The sequence below is a fragment of the Syngnathus scovelli genome, chromosome 14, assembly GCF_024217435.2.
Source record: "Syngnathus scovelli strain Florida chromosome 14, RoL_Ssco_1.2, whole genome shotgun sequence".
Taxonomy (NCBI): Eukaryota; Metazoa; Chordata; class Actinopteri; order Syngnathiformes; family Syngnathidae; genus Syngnathus; species Syngnathus scovelli.
In genome coordinates this window covers 8,768,992-8,791,035 of record NC_090860.1, presented here as the reverse complement: position 1 = coordinate 8,791,035, position 22,044 = coordinate 8,768,992, and the positions used below count along the sequence as shown (strand labels likewise).

The 22,044-nt window shown below is 42.1% G+C and overlaps 3 protein-coding genes across 3 annotated transcripts; 1 reads left to right on the top strand and 2 right to left on the bottom strand.

Annotated features, from left to right (window-relative positions):
* Positions 1-2,440: 2,440 nt before the first annotated feature.
* ppm1aa (protein phosphatase, Mg2+/Mn2+ dependent, 1Aa) lies at positions 2,441-11,235 on the bottom strand. The gene is made up of 6 exons (XM_049739720.1): positions 10,838-11,235; positions 8,686-9,539; positions 8,487-8,604; positions 7,589-7,700; positions 7,443-7,500; positions 2,441-5,054 (listed from the first exon to the last, which is right to left on the bottom strand). Exons 2-6 carry the CDS (start codon positions 9,520-9,522, stop codon positions 5,025-5,027), a joined length of 1,155 nt encoding a protein of 384 aa, XP_049595677.1. The 5' UTR covers positions 9,523-9,539; positions 10,838-11,235; the 3' UTR covers positions 2,441-5,024.
* A 760-nt stretch (positions 11,236-11,995) lies between these two features.
* On the top strand, positions 11,996-14,312 carry dhrs7 (dehydrogenase/reductase (SDR family) member 7). Its single transcript, XM_049739721.1, has 7 exons — positions 11,996-12,243; positions 12,369-12,521; positions 12,684-12,790; positions 12,873-13,112; positions 13,197-13,319; positions 13,380-13,595; positions 14,094-14,312. Exons 1-7 carry the CDS (start codon positions 12,114-12,116, stop codon positions 14,133-14,135), a joined length of 1,011 nt encoding a protein of 336 aa, XP_049595678.1. The 5' UTR covers positions 11,996-12,113; the 3' UTR covers positions 14,136-14,312.
* On the bottom strand, positions 14,187-21,114 carry pcnx4 (pecanex 4). Its single transcript, XM_049739718.1, has 11 exons — positions 20,972-21,114; positions 19,578-20,363; positions 19,319-19,498; positions 18,629-19,170; positions 18,431-18,531; positions 18,137-18,259; positions 17,457-17,817; positions 16,904-17,007; positions 15,252-16,357; positions 14,998-15,184; positions 14,187-14,929 (listed from the first exon to the last, which is right to left on the bottom strand). Exons 2-11 carry the CDS (start codon positions 20,273-20,275, stop codon positions 14,678-14,680), a joined length of 3,654 nt encoding a protein of 1,217 aa, XP_049595675.1. The 5' UTR covers positions 20,276-20,363; positions 20,972-21,114; the 3' UTR covers positions 14,187-14,677.
* Positions 21,115-22,044: the final 930 nt, after the last annotated feature.

Below are 22,044 nucleotides of genomic sequence, written 5' to 3'. Positions count from 1 at the left end.
GAGTGGGAACATCATAGAAAATATACAGTAGTCATTAAGAATTCATTGTGGGGGGGGGGGGGGGGGGGGGGGGGGTTGTCTCCGAGAAGCTTTTGAATTGACATTGACAATACTACTAATCTACAGCACTCCAAAGCTATTCTTGAATGTACTCATAAATATAGCAAAGCAGACACTTGCAATGCTGTGGAGGTCACCATGTTAAAACACGTGCGTTTATCGTATGACATTGCGGGAGGAGGGAGAAAAAAAAAAAAGATTTCAACTAACATTGTTATTTATAAAGGTTAACATACATGTCATTTTTTTTACCCCCCTTTGGGAGCCGAAGTACCTTAGCATGAACATGAGCGTCTTGCTCTCTGGTTTTTCTTTAACAACTATTAGGGGCGACATGATGAGAGTGGGTAAGGCAAATCGGTGAGCTTATGAGCTGGACGGTGAGGATGGGGAAGTGGGGGGGGGACTTGTGGAGCAGACGTGGGGGTAAGGGTCACACAATCAACGCCACAAAGAGGGGACATCAATATATACAAGAGGGGCCCCCAAATACAATTGAAATATTTGATCGTCCTTACGAGTAGATATAGGACACATCACCCGAGGCTGACAAAGGGAACTCTGTCGATACCTTTTAACTTTTTTTTTTTTTGCGCAATTATGGTGATTAGACACACAAAGCATCAGTGCTTACGACAAGCTCATTGATTTGCACCTACTTTAACATTTAGTTGCTACGTAGCATTAGGGACACACTGAAAAATCTAAAAGTCAAATTTTATATACACATATGTACACATATACAGTATATACATATATAGGTATAAATACATATATGTAATTACTATGTATGCTGTATATACATACGTACACATATGTACTTTATTTATATACTGTATCAGAGGTGGGCCTTTTATTAAATTTTGTTGGTTTGTCATTCGACTGCAGCCGAGGAACCCTTCCGTCATTGTCAATCATTTTCTCAAGCCAAACCAAATTGTAATTATTTTCACCGCGCTTCCCTTATTTATCTTTTTAAATACAGTGTATGGTGTGTGAATGGTCATTGTGTTCTGATTCGCGAATATACCGGCATTTCTCTTAATGAGAATCTTCTCGCCTTAGAGAGACAGTCGGAGGACTGTGGAAAAAGATGCGGGTCACTATTAATAAATCTTCATCTTGTAGATTGACAATTAAAATTAAATTTCAATCTAAACGATAACATATTGCAACAATACTGATATTGCTGCACAATATAAAAAAATCCAATATGATTGTTGAACGGAATGTTATCAATATTATTGTGATTATTAAACATGTATGTAAAGAAATGACATTTTTATGATCTAATAAAATATTTTTATTATATCATGAGGCAAAATAAGCAAGATCAATGAATTCTCACCTAGTTAATTGTAATTAACCGATAATGTTCAACTATTGGATGGCGATGCACATTTAGGTTTGTCTCTGGTCGAATCCAGATAAAAGCATGAAATTCCATAATTAACGTATTGCATGTCATTGTGATATGCATATTGCACGGGTCAATATCGCAATATTGATATTTTGTGCAGCCCTATAATGCTGGTACCATAAAGTTAGGTAAATTTCTGTTTAAAAAGCCGTAATGTTACAAATACAATATGATAAAAGCCATAAAGTTACAAGAAATAATCAAATATCACATGAATGTGTTACGTTAAAGAATATTAAAATTCTTATTATAAAAAGTACTTTCTTTTCAGTGTGACCCTAACACACTATTGTATAAGATGAATGGATGCAATTGAAGTTTTGCGAGCATCGCATAGTTGGAGATAAATGTCACATAAAAAGGCTTCAACTTCACAACATCATTGGAGTTATTAAGAATGTCATGTCTTGTTTTAACAGGGTTAGTAGTCTTTTTTTTTTTAAATAATTTTTAACTTTTCAGATTAAAAAAAAATCTTACACACCCAACACACCTAATAGTTTGTGCAAGTAGAGAATACAACACAAAAGGTGAAAAAATACATGTAAATTAGGTCTTTTTAGTTTCATAGTGAATACATTTTTTCTTTTTTTATTTTGATGGGACTTTAGGAGTGAAAGCCATGTGTTATATATATAATATATATATAATCTTGACGTTAAATAAAATGAAAAAGCCTTTAATAAAATAGGTATCACGGTCGAGTCTCTTTGAATTCCAACATGAGCGATACTGAACACTGTCACTGTGATTCATTCATTACAATCAGCAAAGCTGAAAGGCTTCTCGTTGCTGGAGCAGAACAGCACTATCAAGTGCATGCATTTTTTTTGTGTTTAAGAATAGGAAAAGGAAAAAAAAAAGTAACACAAACGTCTTGCGAACCTTTCTCACTTAAATATCGACCAGCAGTTTCATTTCTTGTATAAATATTAAAATGCTGTATTCAAACACCCAAAGTCATGATTGTAAGTCTGTTTTATTCTTTTTCTCTTATTTTATTTTTTTTAAACTGTGCGTTATTTGCCCACACGCACGCACACACGGAGACACAGTATAGGACATTTATACTTTACTGAGCCACCACTTAATCAGGATTATTCACAACCTTTCAACCATGTTGCTTACATGCAACAATTGTCAGCATCATCATCATCTTTTGTCTTTAAGGCCAATCAAAGGACATAGTTCATGATACTTTTTAACAACCACATGAGCTTGCCGCATTAGTTTTTGTTGTGGCACCTTGAAATTGTACCCTGTGTGTTAGTTTACATTTATGCACACAATGCTAAGCTACGTAGCTGCTTCAATATAGACTCTACAGCACCACCAGTGGTTAAAAAAAGTAAGGTGAGATTTCAAGATTTCAATCAACTTTAACACGTCATGGGCATTTTGGACATTTAGCCACCACAGCAGGTTAGAAAGTGGCTCAGGAAGGAACCGAGTCGGCAAGCAGGCTAAAGTTAGGATTGTCATTTAAAAAAAATATAGATTTTTTTTTTAGTATCTTACTATTATATTGTAACTGAGAGAAAACTGAACTTATGAAAGCAAGGATGTCAATAGTAACTTTACAAACAAACCTAAAGGACCCCAAGTCAAAACAGAATCCCATTTTGTCCATGGTGAAAAGAAAAGAAAATCTAACTCAAACAACGTATTTATTACTTGGATGTTAAAAGTCAAAAATATATACATACATTAATTTCCACAATGCAATTTTAGACCATATAATAGCAGAAAATGAAGGAGAAAGAAAAACCTTTCCTCTTGAAGAAATGTATCTGCCTTGTGAGTAGAAACAGATATCGTCAATGACGAAGAAGGGGGGATTGGGGAGGAGGTTTTGGGGGGTTTACATGAAGTGAAGACACACAAATCATTGGCGCTAGCAGCAAACTGGACTGTGCAGCCTGTCTGGCTCGTGTCGGTTTGGGCACACAGCAAAACCCCCAAGGAAACAAAAAAATGGTGCTGTACACAACCAGGACGACACTTTACAATCAGCGGATTTGTTCTTGGTATGAATGCCCTCCTCCCCCACAAATAAGAAGAAGAAAAAAAAGACAGCCTTTAAAGTATTTAGTCAACAGTTGATCCTATGTGGTCACATGGTAAAATAGTCAGTGCTCAAGTGTCAGTCCAATTAGAATATCTTTAAAATACCAAATCATTGTTAGAGGGACAAAACACGCCTGAGTTCGTCCAAACTTGTGTGGACCAGTCAAATTTTCCACACAAGGAAAAATGTCCACAATTTAAAAGGTTGCAATGTCAAAGGTTGTGCCACACAAAATATTGAAAGAATAGCTTGCACGCACGATTGCGCGCCCACACACACACACAAGGCTGAAAGAACGTGATGAGAAACGTGAAAAGAAAAAAGAAAAAATCAAAACCACTGTAAGACTTATGAAAGACAACTACGAAACAGACCCACTTTGTCCTTGGGACTGCAATAAAACTTGGCTATATAAATGTCAATTGTTCAACAAGAGCATGCACACTCTGTGAATATGAATGTGATATGGAAAGGGCAGACTGTAGCTTGGTAAGTCCCCCCCCCAAAAAAAGCAGCCTGGTGTGTGTGTGTGTGAAGCGGGTGGCAATTACAAGGAAACGCTTGCAGGTACACACGCAAGCACCCGCTTGCAAATATCGAGTCAGACAGGTGGCTTTTGTTTTAAAATGACACCTTGCTGTTATTATTGGAGCATGTACAGAAAAACACATACAAAAATAAAATACAAGTTTTTTTAGTTTTTTTTTTTCATCTCAAAAGCACACAGGGTGGGGATACTTAGGGTGTAAATGGTTTTGATATAGAGCTTACTGTGCTGTCAACTATACAATTTACCCGTTTCTTAAAGGAGCATAGACTAACTGAGGAGCGAGGAAAAGTAAAAGCGTGGAGGCATCGTGTCTGGAGGACAAGCAGTAATCAACACTATGTAGAAATGGGTTAAAATTCCAGAAGAGCAGGAAAAGGCAGATAGTGCATAAAAAGGTTCTCTTTTTCATTTCGTTTAATTTTTTTTTTTTTTAACTTAATCAAGCTGCATTAAATACAGGCTGTTTGTACAGGACAATTGCACTTCACAAAAACAGAAATATACAAACGCACACAAGGAAATGTGAATCAAATTAATTACAGCAACGACAACAGAAAAAAAACCCTACTACATAAGCTGATTATTGAACCAAAAAAAAAAAAAAAAAAAGCCGTGTGGACTCATTTGTTATGTTTGATTTTAGAGGGAAGATTAGGATGGGTGAACACAAAAGGGTGAGGGTGGCAAAGATGCTGGGTGGGGGATCCTGAACTCCAGAGTGGACTGGCGCTGCACTATCTCCACGTTTGTGTGCATGCAACTCCTCTTCCTCTTCCTCTTCCTCCTCCTCCCATGAAATTCCCTTCTTAGAAACCAAAAGCTCAGAGTGACGGCAGGAGAGACTGCTGAGCTGGGCTGAGCTGCTGTGGGTCTTGAGAGGATGGTGGTTTGTAAACGCTATGCTGTGTTAGTGGTGCCACGCTGTGTTACCACATGTCATCTGTGGACGCAGAGTCCTTGACAAGAGGGGAGAGGAAGGACAACACCCTTCAGACTCGAGTCTCAATTCCATCAATATTCACATGAAAAATATATATAGACAAATGAAGATACAGAAAAGAAATCTTTATCTGCGACAAGGCACCAACTTTTTCTTTTACCCGGGGAGAATAATTTTGAATACAAAATGTACTGTACTGATTCATTTGCTTAAGTCTAACAACCAACCAGCACAGCAATGAAATATTTTTTTAAAACAATTATTCAATCAATTATATTATATTATTTATTAATAGGAAAAAATGATTTTGCATTATTAAACCCAAAAATGTTGGTGACCAATGCTCGAGGTCATTTGAAACCATTATTTTGCAGTAGAAATATGCCTCCAAGTTCTCAAAGATGATATTCCTGTGACTACACTTAGTTAAAAATTGCAGCAGTCTGTTTATGTACAGTATGTAATAACGTGATGGAAAATTAATATTTTATTCATAAATGTGGTTCTTGCTGAGCAAAAGCTATTCAAATTAAAAAAGATTCCGTGTTAAATTGAAATTAAATTAATTGGGATTAATTACCAAGCCTCCAATTAGATGATTTTTTGTAATCAAGTCTCACCGCTATTTTTTTTTTCTTTTTTATGAATGATGATGAATGGAACTACCGACCGCAGAGTAAAGCAGTACGCAGATAGATGTCTGTCCTTGCTGCTCAGTACTACGTGCCTTAAGCGACAATAATAAACCATGAATGGCATGTAAACCACAGCGTTAATTGAAAGTGAAGACAATCATTTTGCCGACAGACACATGCCAAAGGTTGGTTTATCAATTAGATTTTTTCCCCTAATATATTTAATTAACCAAAGACAAAATAATTTTTAACTATAACTTGAGTTAAAAATAATAAATAATCATTGAATGTTGAGATGCAGATGCGTGTGTTCATGAGACAAAAAAAAAGGAAGGCGGCCCCTACAGGACTGGAGTGGAACATTAGCGGTTTATGTGGCACTCAATGTTCAATACTTGGCTACTATCACATTTTATGGCAAGGATCTGTTTGCGGAAAATGTAATGTGGATGGGTTCAAAGCTTTTCTTTTAGCAGCATGATGACAAGATGGGGAGTGCTGAGATTGAAACCAACTACAGAGCCAACAAAATTGGGTTTTTGCAAAGTTCTCTTAAATCCGAGACAGGGCCAAGCAATCAATCCACTTTGCTTTAGAAACCAGCACGGTGCTTTATGTTTTAAACCTTGAGCGTCTGTGTGAAAATTAAGACCTTCAAGTTACCAGTGCACTTTGCACTCCTTGTTTGTTTCAAATATCAAACCGAGTAAGGACCACAAAGGGATCGGTTTGCTCAAATTAGATGAAAAACCAAATTAAAAAAAAAGTGCACTTTCTAATAATTGAGCTGCCTTCTACAGTAAACAACTGTGGAAATCAGCAAATATAAAGTTCACTTGATATACTTGATAAAAGTGTTGTTATTTTCAAGTAAGGACATTACATTTGCTTCAAACACAAAGAGGCCGACCCTGCTGGAATTGAAATGTCATCACCACACGGTGATATGGAATAAAATATTGTTTATCGACCACCCAGGACAGAGAGAAACATGAGCCAATAAAACAAATTAGGGCACAATTATGAGAGGTCTGGGGGGGAAAAAGGAGAAAATTGAGAAGAAAGTATACTTTGTTGAGTCGAGCTCAGCAGGTGCATGAGTCTTCACTTGAACTACTATGCTATGCAGTTACTGAGACTCAATGCACCTCCTTAGACAACATCTGCGCAAAATGTAAACAAGGACTTTGGACTTGATTTGATCACTCAATGTTCATATAAAATACAAGTGGCAAAATTAGTGTCATCCAGTCAACAAAGTAACATCTTTGCAATGCCTCTGTTACAACTTATCGTTTTCAAGTGCCGCTTTCTCCAATCAGGAAAAATATGCCTAGAACTTGACAAATATTGAACATCTTGAGAAAAACTGAATTTGATTTGGATATTATGTGACTATTGCTGTTGTGATATTTTACTGGAAGGAGCAATGAGTAAAGATGTAGTCCGAATCGCACAAGACCAAATGATTCGGAAAATAACTGATCTCGTCTCAGATGAGATTTTAAAACATATTGACAATTGTAAATATAAGCAGTTAACATGAAGATATTCTAGGTTTGTACATGACAGTTACCATAATATTGATCTCCAGGTCATATTTTACATTTCACATCTATTATCAGCACATGGGAGGAAAAAAGTGTGACTTAACATGCACAAAGTTGGTTAATGTTTACGACCTCGTGTCAAAAGTCATGCGTACGTCAACCAAAGTCAAAACCTCAATGTGTTACAAGCGTTTTGGGGGGACAAACTGGGATACTTACTGTGTCATCGCTTCGGTAGGGGTTGAGTTTGTTGTATACCGCTTCAATAACACTTCGTCTGTAGAGGGAAAAAAAAATAATTAAATGATGGAAAACAAATAATGAGTGAAGCCTCATGTTTATTCCAAGCATAAAAGGCCACCTACTTGCTTGCAAGCTCTCCTCCGGGAGGGAGGTTGGGGATGCTCTCTGATGCTAACGTCCTCATAACATGGACCAGGTCCGGTACGCCTTCCTCTCCCTGCTTTTTGAGAATGTCTGTAGGAAAAAACAAATTGCAAGTAAGCTTCCTGAACACGGAGGGAAGTCAAATATAAATATTTGCAAATTAAAAGTAACAAATGATTTCAGAAAATTTAGGTCTAATATGACTGGTTTGTGGACCGTATCACCTTGGACCAGAAAGTCTCTCAAAGTAGCATTCCTTCAATTTTTTTCCCATTTAGTCCCTGAAACCAACGAATTGCTAATGATTAATAAACAGCTAAAGCTGACGAATATTAACTTGTGTGCACAAGATATACGTCATTCTTTAAAACGCAGACATAGCCCATTTTACATATAATATTAAGTTGACAGCTAGTTTAGGTTGATTACAATTCAACTAATTCAACAATCTGGACTCAAGCTGAAGTTAAGTAGACATTTAAAAGGTCTTAAGAAGTTGTCACTAACACTAGCCTGAATATTATAAGTTACCAATTATTCTTTTACCCTCTCAGTTGAAGAAACCAAGCAGGTTTTTTTCAACTTGTGTTGCCATGACAACTAATGGTGGGCTATTTTGGGGGTGGCATTTCAACAAGCCCCAAAAATTACACCTAGATTTAGCAGCAGGATATCAGCTTTGAGATACAAGTGACTCAACACTCCCAGTTCAAGGTTGCCGTCACACAAAATATAAAACAGAGAATCACAAGTTGTTCATTTAATGTTTAAGTTGACATTGCAACTGAAGCACAAGTTAATTTCATACACCAAAACGTGTTTTCATCCACCAAGTAATTTGCCCAGCACATTCATTTCCTTCTTTATTGTGCTCACCTTCTACTCTTGACTCCAGATACTTGTCCAACTCAGCTTCTCGTTTAACTGCTTCTGGAGAAACTTTTGGAGCTCCAGGAAAACAGATTAAAACAACACTCATATTATCCCGACTACCCTGTAAAAGAAAGACAAAAGGCCAGAAAGATGAGACTCAATGCAAGGACATACTTGTGTATTTGTGGTCAACGTGACATACCTTGTACAGGCAAGTGTCAACAATTTCATTGCTGACTCTTTCAAGATCATCCGTGACTTCTAGCCTTGACCGGACAAAGTTGCAGAGTTCTTCATTGGCCATGACATCCCAGATGCCATCACAAGCAAGAATAATAAATTCATCATCTCCTTCGCATCTCTCGATTGCATAAACTTCAGGCTCGGGAGAGACTAGCTGCTCTGTCGGGCCTTTCCCATGGACACACTTATAGTCGAAATCTCCGAGGGCCCGCGACACGGCCAGGGAGCCGTTAACTCGCTGTATCATGACCGAGCCACCGGCGTTCAGGATCCTCTCCTTCTCCAGTGGGTTGCTGGGTTTGTGATCCTGCGTGAAGAAGTGCACGGCGCCCCCACGGCTCAGGAGTCCACGTGAATCGCCACAGTTAATAAAGTAGACGTGGCTCGGTGATATCATCACGGCCACCGCGGTGGAGCCGCTGCGGTCCACGCCGTGCTTTTTCTCCGAGATACTTCGCATGTGATCATCGATTTCCAAGAAACCTGTGCGGATGCCGTTCTTCACGCTTTCCACTGAGCCATCTTCTTGCAGAGCACTCTGGAAGTCTGAGTTGCTGGTGATATGTTCTAACAGGTGCTCGCAGCAGTACTTGGCTACCTGAGAGCCGGCGTGGCCATCATATACAGCAAAAAACGACCAGGGGTCGAGACCATGAGGCAAGCCTATTACTGCCGTGTGTGCGTCTTCCATCTCTACTCGCCAGCCCTGCATACTACTTAGCCCAAAGCGCAGGCTGTTACCCTCACCATGGGAATTGTATTTTTCCATCTTTGGTTTGTCCAGAAACGCCCCCATTGTGTCCCTCTTGAAACCTGTGGGAAGACATATGGGATGTGTTTTGATACTCGAATCGAGCAGCATGGTGTAGAGAGGTAGCAGTTTCTCATCTGAAAGTATTTGGACTTTGGAACAGGAGGGTCACTATTTTGTACAGTGGTGGACAAACTTATCAATAAAATGGCACCTACTTGAAATGCTAGTCTATTTGCTGACTTCTACCAAGGTGCCCTTAAGCTCTGACGCGCTCAACGATCGTTCCTGAAATGTGTCTTTTCGTGGAGACATCTACAGAAAGCTATCATACGGTACTGACACATCTGTGTGGCAGAACTATGACTCTTACCACTTAATTTTTGCTTCTAAAATCAAATAGAAAAGTAACAATCACGCTTCACGACTTTGCGGAAGACGATCGTGGGTAGTCTAACCCAAGACTTGTCTCCTTGGCAGCGCCAAGCATATATTGACATTTGAAAGAAGCATGGGTCACATTTGAAAAAAATACATCCAAATTGTACTGTTCACTTTGCATGAAAAAAAAAAAAAAATCAAATACATATCAGCGAGAGAATGTTACTTGTGTGTGTGGTGTCAAAACAGCAGATGCATATTATATTTTCCAATAAAGAATTATGTTGCTTGAGATACAAAAATCTCTTTCAATATCTAAACGTATTTGCTTCCATTGACTAGCAACTTGGAATTCAGACAGCATGCACTGCTCTAAAAATAGAAGGCCTGTGTACATATTTTGGCTACATATTAGGCACACTGTTGGGGTGGACTAAATTGAAACGCCCTTTCACCGCTGCCTGGCCAGGTTCAACTTGGAAAGTGCTGCAACGGCTTTACTCTGCGAATCAAATTTGGAATAAAACAACGTAACATATCTCGGACCTTCTTAGTGACCAACACAGCACGTTCGAAAGTCCATTTAAAAGTAGACGAAGCATTCGTCCGTTACTAGCATGCAGAGCTAACGCTCTGGCCAGTCGATAACTGCGATTACGGCAGATATCACGTCACCAACATTACAGTTATGGTGCGCTCGTTGCAATTATGAAACTACCGAGACTACTGTAGTGTGAAACAATTGCAGATTGATGAATGGGGTGCGTCAATTACGTAGCGCGTCTAAGATCGCGAAGCAAATAAACAAGCAACCTCACTGACTTGCGGGCCTTGACCCTTGTCCCTCACAGCTAACTTGTGCTAAGCTAAGGTATGCTACCATAGCGCGAGGCAAGGAGAAGCCTCGGCCTTGCTAACGAGGCTAGCTTTAGCCAAACGTTCGAGTTACCGGCTCAACGAGAGATATTTAATGACTTACCGAATGTCTAAAATAGTGGTTGACAGCAACAGATGTCGAGGCAGTGACCAAAGCTCGAAGCTACCGGTCGAAAATGACGGGAAATCTCACTTCCAGCGACGAAAGTGGTCTCTGGCTGGGCTCAGGCTTCGGGTTGGTTAGCCGACTAGCAAAGAGCAATCGTCACACAAGACCCAATGCATAGAAATGGCGCTAGAGCGGAGGTTTCTCTATGGGTACGACCTTGATGCGTTACATTCTCTCAGCAGGCGATCACGAGGATATATTAGCGTTTTTGTTTGGATTTGTGAAGCCAAGCCAGGGGAAAGCTGAAACGTCTGCCCCAGCCTCTCCACTTGACAGCTTGACAGCTTGCTAGCTACCGTTAGCTGTTGGTGAGCACAACACTCGGAGAAGACCCGGATGTTGCAGGTTGCCTTCGAAAACATGACATCATCCCTGAACACCGAAGACACGCTCATTCAGTGCGTAGGCTACCAGCCGCATCTGCTCAGCCGGATTTGCATCCATTGAAACGCATTTTTTGAAGCACCATTGATAATAAATAAACGTTTCATACAGTAAATGCAAATTTGGTACAATATTTTAAAAATAATGAAAAAGCGAGGGAAACGTTTGGAAGGAAAACACAAGGAAGGAGGAATTGGGATGGGAGGAAAAAAGACAAATATTTTCCTTTTGCTTCCTCTGCAGTTTTATAAAACAGCGATGTTGAGCATGCAGTTTCCAGCTCCAAATAGTTGGAGGTCTTCATGTGCTTTTTTTGTGTGTGATGTCTTTGATTATGACAAAGGGATGGACACAGGAATAAATGCTTAACGTCGCATGCACGCACATAACCACGCGCACGGCACCATACTGTTATTTGGTGTTGCAATGGTGAATGAGGACGTTTTGTGAATTTACTATAATTGTAAAAAAACAAGTAAAACTGTATGAGTATTCCTACTTTTAACCTAATCTGTATATGAATTCAAGTTATGTATCAAATATGGAAATTATTCGTTATTAAAATATTATATGATGTAAAATACGTATAAAGCATTTAATTAATAGCATATTGAATTTCGCATGTAGGCAATTTAATATTCAAAATATTGGTAGCAGAATCGCAACAGAGATTAAGTAGCTTCTCCGATCAACCGGAAGTGACGCAATATCCGTAAACGGCCGTAAACTTGTGTAATGTTTAAACTTGTGCAGGAAGTCAGAGCGGATTAACAGCAGAGCTAAAACAACGCTATTTATTAAATGCACCGCTAGCACGTCTGTTGCTATGGATTGCTGTCTAATATCTGCGCTGTGGTACTTCATATTACTTTATATAGTCATTCACTTGCTGACATTCTTTTTTGCGGATGCAGACTTGACGTTACTGTGGGCAAGTTTGCTCGGACGCAAGTCAGGTGAGAACACCGACTTGGTCGCATTGTTTGACAGGTTTTGTCATTTGTGCGTTTTAAAATCCAATAAACTCATAATATTGCCCTGTGACGTGTTGATGAGTATTTTTGGTTATTTTTCTAAACAGAAGTGAAGTTGAAGGGTCAGGTGGTGTGGGTCACTGGAGCATCCAGTGGCATCGGAGAGGAACTCGCCTATCAGCTGGCTCGGTGTGGCTCACGCCTCATTCTGTCTGCTCGCCGTGAGGATGAGCTGCGGAGGGTGAAACGACAATGCTTAGGTGAGATGAGCCCCCTGCTAAATTTGACCAAAATTGAACTTAAAATCTGATTTCTGTGGCGGAGGGGGTGAAATGATAGATTCTTTTAAATCATCGCTAGTTCCAGTGATAAAGGAGACTTTGACAACCCCACCAAGATTTACGTTCTTTGTCATCATCCAGAGTCCTCGGTCCTGAAGGATGAGGATATTCTTGTTCTTCCGCTGGATTTGTTGGAGAGGACCACCCATGAGGCCAAAACCCAAGCTGTAATTGAATACTTTGGACATGTAGGACCACTATTTTTCTTTTTAATTTAATTCTGTCATGTCTTCTCCCAGTTGTCTTTACACTACACCTGTCGCCTTCCAGATTGACATCCTGATAAACAATGGAGGCCGAAGCCAGCGTTCTTTGTTCTTGGAAACGAGTGTCGACGTTTTCAATGCTTTGATGGAGCTCAACTACCTGGGTACCGTGTCCCTCACCAAGCAGGTGTTACCTCACATGACGCAGCGCGGCACCGGCGCCGTCGTGACCATCAGCAGCGTGCTGGGCCTCGCTGGGGCGCCTCTGGCGTCGGGATACGCTGCCAGCAAACATGCTCTTCAAGTGACCTTTACACACGTCACATTTTACATTGTCCATGAAGGTTGAAAAACAAGGCTGTTACCTACCTCTTTTTTTTTTCTTCAGGGTTTTTTTAATTCCCTTCGAACTGAGCTCATTGACTACCCAAAGATACTCATCAGCACAGTGTGTCCAGGACCTGTGCAATCATTCATAACACAAAATGCCTTCAGTGAAGATTTGCACAAGGTAAAAAAAAATATCAGGATTTTTTTTTTTTTATTCTACTAACTAGTGTGCATTGTTCAGGCTGTGGCTTCAGCTGCTGACCAGGGACACAAGATGCCCACGAGTCGCTGTGTGTCTTTAATACTGGCGGGAATTGCCAATGATGTCAAGGAAATGTGGATTGCGCAGCAACCCTTCCTGGCTTTCTACTATTTCTGGCAGTACGCCCCCACCTTCGCTTGGTTCATCACAAACACCCTGAGCAAGAGAAGGGTGCAAAATTTCAAGTCTGGGCTGGTAAGAGTATACAGTACCAACATTATGTAGACTCTGTCTCTTTTTGAACTGAGCTAAATATTTCCCTTATCCCCTTAAATCAGACAGCCGTACTGCTTTAATGCCATGTACGCCTCAAAATCTGTTTACTTGTGTTAAAGGACCTGAAAATCATGAAAGGATTAGCTTGCTGGTCCTATGCGCTGTTTCAATTTTTACAGGTGACCTTGCATGACCAAAACCAAGAACGGATAATTTTTCTTGGCAGGAACAGAAATTCTTAGAATATGCCATTATTGCTAAATCTCTTCAAAAAGTTGGACAACATCTCCCCAACCTCCTGCCAACTACACACTGATTGGCCAGAGTGTCTGGTGGCCTCTGCTGGGCAGATGTTCATATATGTTTAAACATAGTTGTAGCAAACTAAAATATACAAGTAATGTGCCAATCAAACAATGAATACAGTTTTGGGACTCTTTGTATGTATTGACCTTTAGTCTTATTTGTCTTCTCCAGGATGCAGACTTTGCCTACTTCACCAAGCCGAAGAGCTCGTAAAAAATGGCTTCTATACAGAGTGACCCTTTTTGTGTGCATTGAACGATCAGCTTCTTGCAAGTCGTTTTATTATATACATATAAAAATGAGCAATATGTACAGGACTATGATCATTGTTGAACTATTTTGTAAACAAGTGAACTGTAAACAAATAAATTGCACTCAACGCGTACAGCATGATATACCCAAGGCACATCCTTGATCTCTTGACAAAATAATTCTGTTTCCCTTTTTAAGCAGAAAAAGTTGGGTCATTATTTGAATGGTGTAATGAATCAACATTTTAAGAGTCCTGTGTCATGTATCTGTTGTAAATTGGCTGATGTGTCAGTACTAATGTGAATTTTCTATCTTGATACGTCTTTTTCCGTGGTACTGGACTAAAGCACCATGATAAATAAATGCAAATATAAAAAAAAAAAAAAAGTTGTCAACATTCCGTCATTCTGGTTTAAAAGGATCCCTGCTGCATCTTCTTGCTTCCTCATTGGTAAGACATGAAACCTTGTGGTGGAGTGGGAAAAAAAGCTACCTATCTATTGTCAGAGGCAAGGGAAGTGAAGGGGTGCTGATGAGTAAATGGGGTACCCCAGAGGCGGGTCTGCCGCCTGGACAGTCAGGTTCCTCAACATGAAAGGGTGAGCCTGGATGCTGTAGCGCTCCTCATCGTCATTAGTGGCGTACAGGAGCTCCCAGGACAGGTTGGCCCACTGGCCTCGCACCCCCTCCCCGTTCAGTCGTCCCACCTGCACCAACTGCTCTTGCAAGGACAGTACTCGCCCAGTGTACGTACCCTGTGGATGACAACAACTCGAATGACTTGCATAGTGTCACGGCAGTAATGAGGAAGCTGTGTGCTTACCATAGAGAGGTCATGACCTAATGAGAAGAGAAATGGCTTCTCCTGAAGGACGCTGTCATGCCAGCCTTTCTCAGACACCAATCCAATGTACCAGTCCCTTTCATATTCCTCCAAGGCACTGAACATATCCTCAGGGCACTCCATAGGCCCGAGACTGGCTTGATCAAACAGGAGCTTGAAACTAAACCTGATGCAAATCATACAACAGAATGATGACGGGAAGAAAATAAACAGCAGGCTTTTTTTCTTCTTACCTGAAAGCCCTCAGTGCGAGCTGATAAAGTTCTTTGCTGGTGGAGAGCCACTCGAGGCCCTCCGTCCACGGCACGTCTCCACAGTAAAGTCTGTAGATGTAACTGGGGCTGGTGAAGGCCGACTCGGCACCGAGAGCCACGAGACATGAAAGTGCCACCTGGGCGTGGAGGTCCTTCAAGGTTTCGTCTTCCTTCAGAGCTTTGGTCATGTCCTCGGAGGTGTCGCTCTGCACAACAGGTCCGAACCGGCTCAGGGCAAACCTGAACCAGTCCTCGGGGAATAACGGCCTGAGCTGCAGCAGCCTGCTCGGTAACAACGGCGCCGTCCTCCAGCCCGTCGGTAAGTTGAACACCTCGGACTGGGGGCAGTTGAACGTCAGCTGGCGCAGCGAGCCGGGACTCTCTTTGAAGATCTCCGGGTTGTGACCTTTGTCGACCGCTGGCATCCCGATGCCCAGTCCCAAAGGCTGTAATGGCTGCAGGGCAGAGAGTGCCATGTTTTCAAACAGACTGTCCATCTCGACAGACCCCGGAAGAGAAGCTCCTGTCTGCAGCATTGTATGTCCAGACTGGGCTTCCGCTGTTACCAAGGCAACCGTCCGCCTGGCCGGTTGAGGTCCAAAAAGGTCATCCTCATCCGACCAGTCGCCGAACGATGTCATGCTGGAGCTGTCCTGCCTGAATCTTAGGGAAGACACCTTGGATTCCACCACGATAGCCTCGGGCGGTTGGCTGCACGCAGTCTGCGCCTGCTGGGAAGATTGCGACTTTCGACCGCCGATTCCCGTCCCTTCGTCGCAGCTCCACAGAGAACCTTTATGTTTCTTTACACAATAACGCAGGAGCAGCCACACCAAGGCTTTCAGAAAGTCATCCTGAAGCTTCCTCAGGTTGTCGTGCGAGTCAATGATGCCCGAGAGGACGTTGCGGGCGTCCGAGTAGACGCGCACCGCCAGAGCTGCGCAAGGCGTGAGAGAGTTGGCCCAATGCAAGTTCAAACCCTGGGTCAAACCGAGACGCTCCGGTCGCTCGAACGCGGCCTCGAAAACCTCATCCACCCTACGTGCTTCTACCGTGTGGCATGATGTCTCCTGGAGCTCCAAACCCTGAGAAAACAAATGTCATTTGGTATACATTTTAAGCTTGCTTTTTTTTGTGTATCTTCAAATATGTTTAAATCATGTGAAGGTAGTAAAACAAAACCATCATAATCATTCAGCTTTACTAAGTGAAAAGCAGGCTCTGCAATCAGTCCACAGACTTGGTCACCAAAAGAATATTAAATCTCTGGCTTCAGAAGGTCGGAAAATGACTTCAGAGAAAGGGTGGGCAAAAAAAAAAAAACGATTTGGAATTTTGCAGCACTCATAGACTTCAAGCACTCATTACTTATTGAAAACATTGTATTTTCAAAAATGATGAGTTTCAATGATGTCACCTTGTCCAAACACTTTCAAGCCCTTGAAAACGGAAGTACTCGGCATAGTGGCAATGATTCCTAATTGGTTAATGTCATATTTTTGACAAAGAGCTTAATATTCAACCCCGCAAGGCTACACTTTTATTTCAAAGTTCAATGCGTTAGTGTATTATTTTGTAAAAGTATTCTAGATCTAACTATATCAGAGATCCAAACAAAGCAGAAAGTGTACCTTAATATTGACGGTGCAGTAGCCATATCCTCTCTCCAAAATCATGATCCAAACCATGCGGTCCTGAAAGCGGCCAAGAAAGTGAGTGCCTGGTGCTAAAGAACCTGCGAGAGGGAGAGAACATCAACACAATTGTAAAAAGCAGGGAACCAAAAGCCAAGCCATAACAGACAGTTAGTGCATGTATGTATTTTCGTACTTAATAAGGTAGCAAAAATAGTTGAATCATCGCAAATAGCAAATGATCATTACATTTCAATTCCTTTGTGCAGAGTACCTGTTACGATAGTCATTTTAGTCATAGTCAAAAGGCTAAATGTCCAAACTCGTTTCCTAATGCATTTAGATTTGAAGCCTTGGACAAAAACAGCGCTTACCCTGAGCACGTCATTTTGCATTTTATAAAATGCATTCCAACTGATAATAACGTCATTGTCAGTCAAACCTGTGTTTCTAAAACATTTTCTAGCACTCATTGAGCAAATGTCAACAATGAATAATTCACTGGATGTTTTCTCTTCTCCTTAAATAGGAGGCATGTATGAGAACTAACCCAGAGAGCCTCTTGCAAAGGCCGTCTTCAGGGCAGAAGCAAGACTTCCGCTCATTTGCTGGTAGAAGATGGAGTCTGGGCATGGGCAGGCGGTACCTACGGGCCCCGGCCAACTGCGCTGCGGCCTAGGGAAGCCCACCAGGAAGATGGGTAGCGTGAAAAGGGGGAGCAGGGGGGCGGAGAGCAGGGCAGACAGGGTCACCACCGCCAACAGCAGTGGGCAGAGGGAGGCGTTGAGTGCCAGGAGGGTCCCGGCTGACTGACGCCGCTGCTTCTTCTCGGTCCATGATGTCACCAACACAGTGAGGGTGAACTTTAACTTGGCCAAGAACTGGGTCAGTCGATCCATCAGGAGGCCAACCTATGGAGATAGCATACGATCAGTGGAGGTGTACAGTGATCGCTCTTCTTAGTTATCTACAGTAATTATCTAGAGCTGGTATTTATTTTCAGGGGAAAATATTGGTGTCAAAATGAAGAAGAAAAAAACCTCAGACTCTTTGTTGAAATGTATTTAAGCATTTGCTAACTGAACAACTTCTCACATTTACAAAAGGTCATTTTTAATCTAAGACAATAGACATCTTTGTTTTGCAAATTTCTTTCAAGGCCAAATCCGCCCACCACTAGAGGAGCAACGTATTAGTTGTACCAAGTCGTAAAAAATATTTTGTCCTCACCAGTAGAAGTTGAATCCCAGTGCCGAGGCTGTCCCAGCCAGGCAGCCTGTTGTTTCCAGCTGCAAGACGCACAATGATGACCACCACCACTTGCAGTAATGCATCCTCTGAGCTCTGCCATGCCTGCAAGCGACCATGCAGCAAATATGTCGATCAGACGTACTGAAGCAAACAGAAATTGCTTTGTGTGGAAGAAAGGGAATTCTTTGCACTTTTCCTTTGAACAACATATCTTTAGAAATGGGGAAAAACGTCAATATAGGAAGAAAGATTCTATTGTTTTTATGCGCCTACCACTCTGAAGGCTCTTGTGAAGCCCACACTGAGAGGAACCCCATGGAGCTGCTGCAGGGATTTGTCCATTGACAGGAAAGCAATCAATGCAAACGGAGACACTGTGAACACGCACATATAAGTGGTTACACACACATAGTGCTGTTCATTCCCTAGTTGCACTTTGGAGAACAGTGGATGCAAGACATATGAGCTCACCAAGATAAAGAAGGACTCTTCTAATGGCTGCTGCAATGAATAAGCCTCTATTCTTCTGTTTGTACGTCTGCACGCTGGACATCCCTTTGGGGTACACCGGATTGAGGAATAGGCCGGCACACACATAGGCCCCCTGGACCTCTCTAAGAAGCCAGCAGAGGGAGAAGAGGACCAGGAGGAGGTAGCTGACAGGAGCTTGGGGCCCCTTGACAAAACTGTGCGACTGAGGCGAATTGTCAAAGTGATGCAACAGGCCAGCTTCTGCCAGGGCGGCCAACAACAGGCTTGCATACAACAACACCTCCCTGCAGCCCAGTTTCCAGCCAAAGGTGTTGGAAAGAGGCCGCGGCGTTGACCTGCCTCTGCGCAGGCCGTAGTCCTTGCACTCGGGCCTGGGAGCATGGCAGAGGGCGCCGACCTGGCTGAGGTCCAAGCTCAATAGGAATCCCATCGCGGTGGAGAAGAGGACGACTCCCAGCGTGGATGGGATGAAATAGTTAGACACAGCTACGCCAGAAGAAACGGCAAACATCAAAAGCAACCTATGGGGGAGCGCACATAAAAACACAGTGGTAAGTAAAGGGGATGACAACGACCGAGTGTTACAAACTTGGCTGTTTGAAGTTTTCTAATTACTGCAACAGTGCTGTTATAATAACTCGGTACGGCGCATCATATTTCAAGACAAACCTGAAGTTACTGGACATGGGGGAGCCTCCTAATCCAAACACAAGCACCTGCTCCATGCCCCAGAGGAACAAGGCATCCAGGGGCGGTAGTATTCCCAGTGCCCACAGCAGAGGTAGGAAGAGGAATAGAACATGAAGAACCTGGCTGGCAAGTTGGAGCTCTGGAACTGGGCCAGAGAACCTAAAAACAATCAAGTCCAATAAAATGTCACTAATGAATGTGTCTGAGTCAATGCAATTAGCTCATCCAGTTTACGTACCTGTCAGTCAAGTCCACAACAATGAAAATGAAAATGTAGAGGGGTCGGGTGAGTGGGGTAATCTCATAAGTGTCCTGCGCCTGGAAAGTAGCAGTCTCTGTGGCTGTATTCACAACCAGAGAATACTCCGCTATGCACACAGTCACCCAACTTAGAACAAAGACGACCAGCGACACACTGATGCTGCCGTACAGAGAGGTCAGTCTGCCAAGGAGGACGTACCATGTACCAAAACCACAGAGCAGCCCAGCCAGTACCGTATGTACAATCACATTCAGCCCAAATCTCTTCCCGGGGGCAATGAAGCGGACTGTCTCTGGGCTGACGCAGTGAGTAAACTCCACTTCCTCTTCATCCACTAAAGTGTTGGGCGCCCCGAGTCTCTCCACGTCACCGCTCCGTCGTCCGGCATACAACGCCACAGCCTGGACGCCAGCCGCCGCTGCAAACATCAGCGCGCCGGAGAGCACGGCAGCGTGCAGCTCCTGGAGAAGCTGCAACTGGCAGAGGAGCGTGCCAACGCCTCCGAAAAGCCATGGTGTCAGGAAAAGGACGGCCTGATTGACGTAGACGTACGGCGGAGCGCAGTAGCCCAACTTGAAGCGCGGACCCCCCAACACTGTTTGGGGGAAGCGCTTCCAGAAGAACTCCTGCTTGTACTCATTGAGAAGGGGCACATCTGGCCCCATTCTGACCATTCCCGAAAGGGCGGTAGGTCATCTCCACGCAGCCGAAAAAGCATTTCCAGTCATCTTTCCCATGTTAGGAGGCGGCGATGATTCACACCTTCGAGACAAAGGACACATAGGTACAATGATCATCTGTTAATCGCAGGAGATATTTTCCAGACCAACTTGCAATGGCTAATAATCTGCACCATGGTTAAACAAGATCTGGACAATTTTACAGTATTGTCAAAGCATATTTTTGTAATGATACAAATTAGTAGTGCTAGAGAATTATGTCCCTAATGGCAAAAAAAATGTTTCTTGGTCTTAAAAAAGGGTAAAATGATCCCGCGTATTCGTTATTGTTTAAGTATGTGACATTTTTTTGTTTGATGATGTGATGTTTTTATGGACTTTTGCTCATTAAAGGTTACAAAACTGATGTAATCTGGATAGCAACAGACACGAAATTGGTAAACACAACACACCAGCAACAGAGGTACAGATGCGCCAACATGTCCAAGCAAAGTTAGCAACAAGCATTTAGACAAAACTTCTTTTAAACAAAGCTGATTGATTTCTGTCTCCTTTGTGTGTTTCCTAGTCTGTTTTGTTAGCTTTCTTCTTAGCCAGCCTCCACAAACGCTGAGCAGTAGCTTGATGTTACTGACATATATTGCGGCAAACTGGCGAGTTACAATGTCGCCAGTGTGATGTTAATCTTACCGTGAATCTAAAAATCCACCGAAGCGAAACTTTATGTGGTACTCAGCAGAATTGGTGATAATGTCGACAAAATTGCGGATATCCTGAGAATTAGCCGCTAGCCTAGCGTAACAAAACCAAGCAACACCGACAATAATGCACGCACAAGCTACGAGCCAATGAGCGTGAAGGTAAGGATGCTTCTAGCTCTCTGATTGGACATTAGAGCACATAGCCCCGCCCCTTAGACGGCCACCGCCGCATCAGCGGATGTTTTTATACTGATAAAAAGTAATGACTGTGTGTGTGGAACATAAATCTGTGCAAAAAGTCTATTATGTTGTCTCCTGTATGAGTTTTGCGTAATATACAATTCTAAGGGGAATTTAAATCAATTATTTTACCTGCTCATGTCAACAAAAAAGCAATAGGAATCAGACATGGCAGCATGGTGTACTAGTGTTCAGCATCTCTGCCTTGAAGTTGAGAGGTTCCGTGTTTGAATCTTGGCTTTGGCCTTCTGGTGAGCTTGTCTTCCACGTGTTTGCTTTTTTCCTTTCCCACAGGAGACTGTTTTTTTTTTCACCTTCAAAACTGCAAAACCGAATTATTTTCATCAATATGCGCCCTGCGATTGACTGGCGACCAGTCCAGGGTGGACCCCGCCCTTGCCCAAAAGTAGATTTTACAGAAAATAAACATAATTATCACCTCAAGACAAAGAGGTACTCAGTTAAGCAGCATCACATAGGATTGCAACAATGAAAGCCGCACCCCCTCTTCACATTTATAATTATTGCACATCCTTATCCTGAATAATTTATCAACATAGCATCCTTAATATCTAAGAGAGCGCATTAAGATATTCAAGACTGACTATAATGCGCTTACTTGACCCCAAAAGTGACATGCCAGGAATATTGTCATATTCTTAATCCTTGTTTTATCTCAAAAGGAGGATCATGAAGTGATCAGCTAAATGGCCACAATATCAACATAAAGAAATACAATAATCTGGAGGAAAGGAGATTAAACTGCTGTTGTTATTCGCTATTGTGCTGACAGGGATAAGGGTGTCCACAAGAGACTATTTT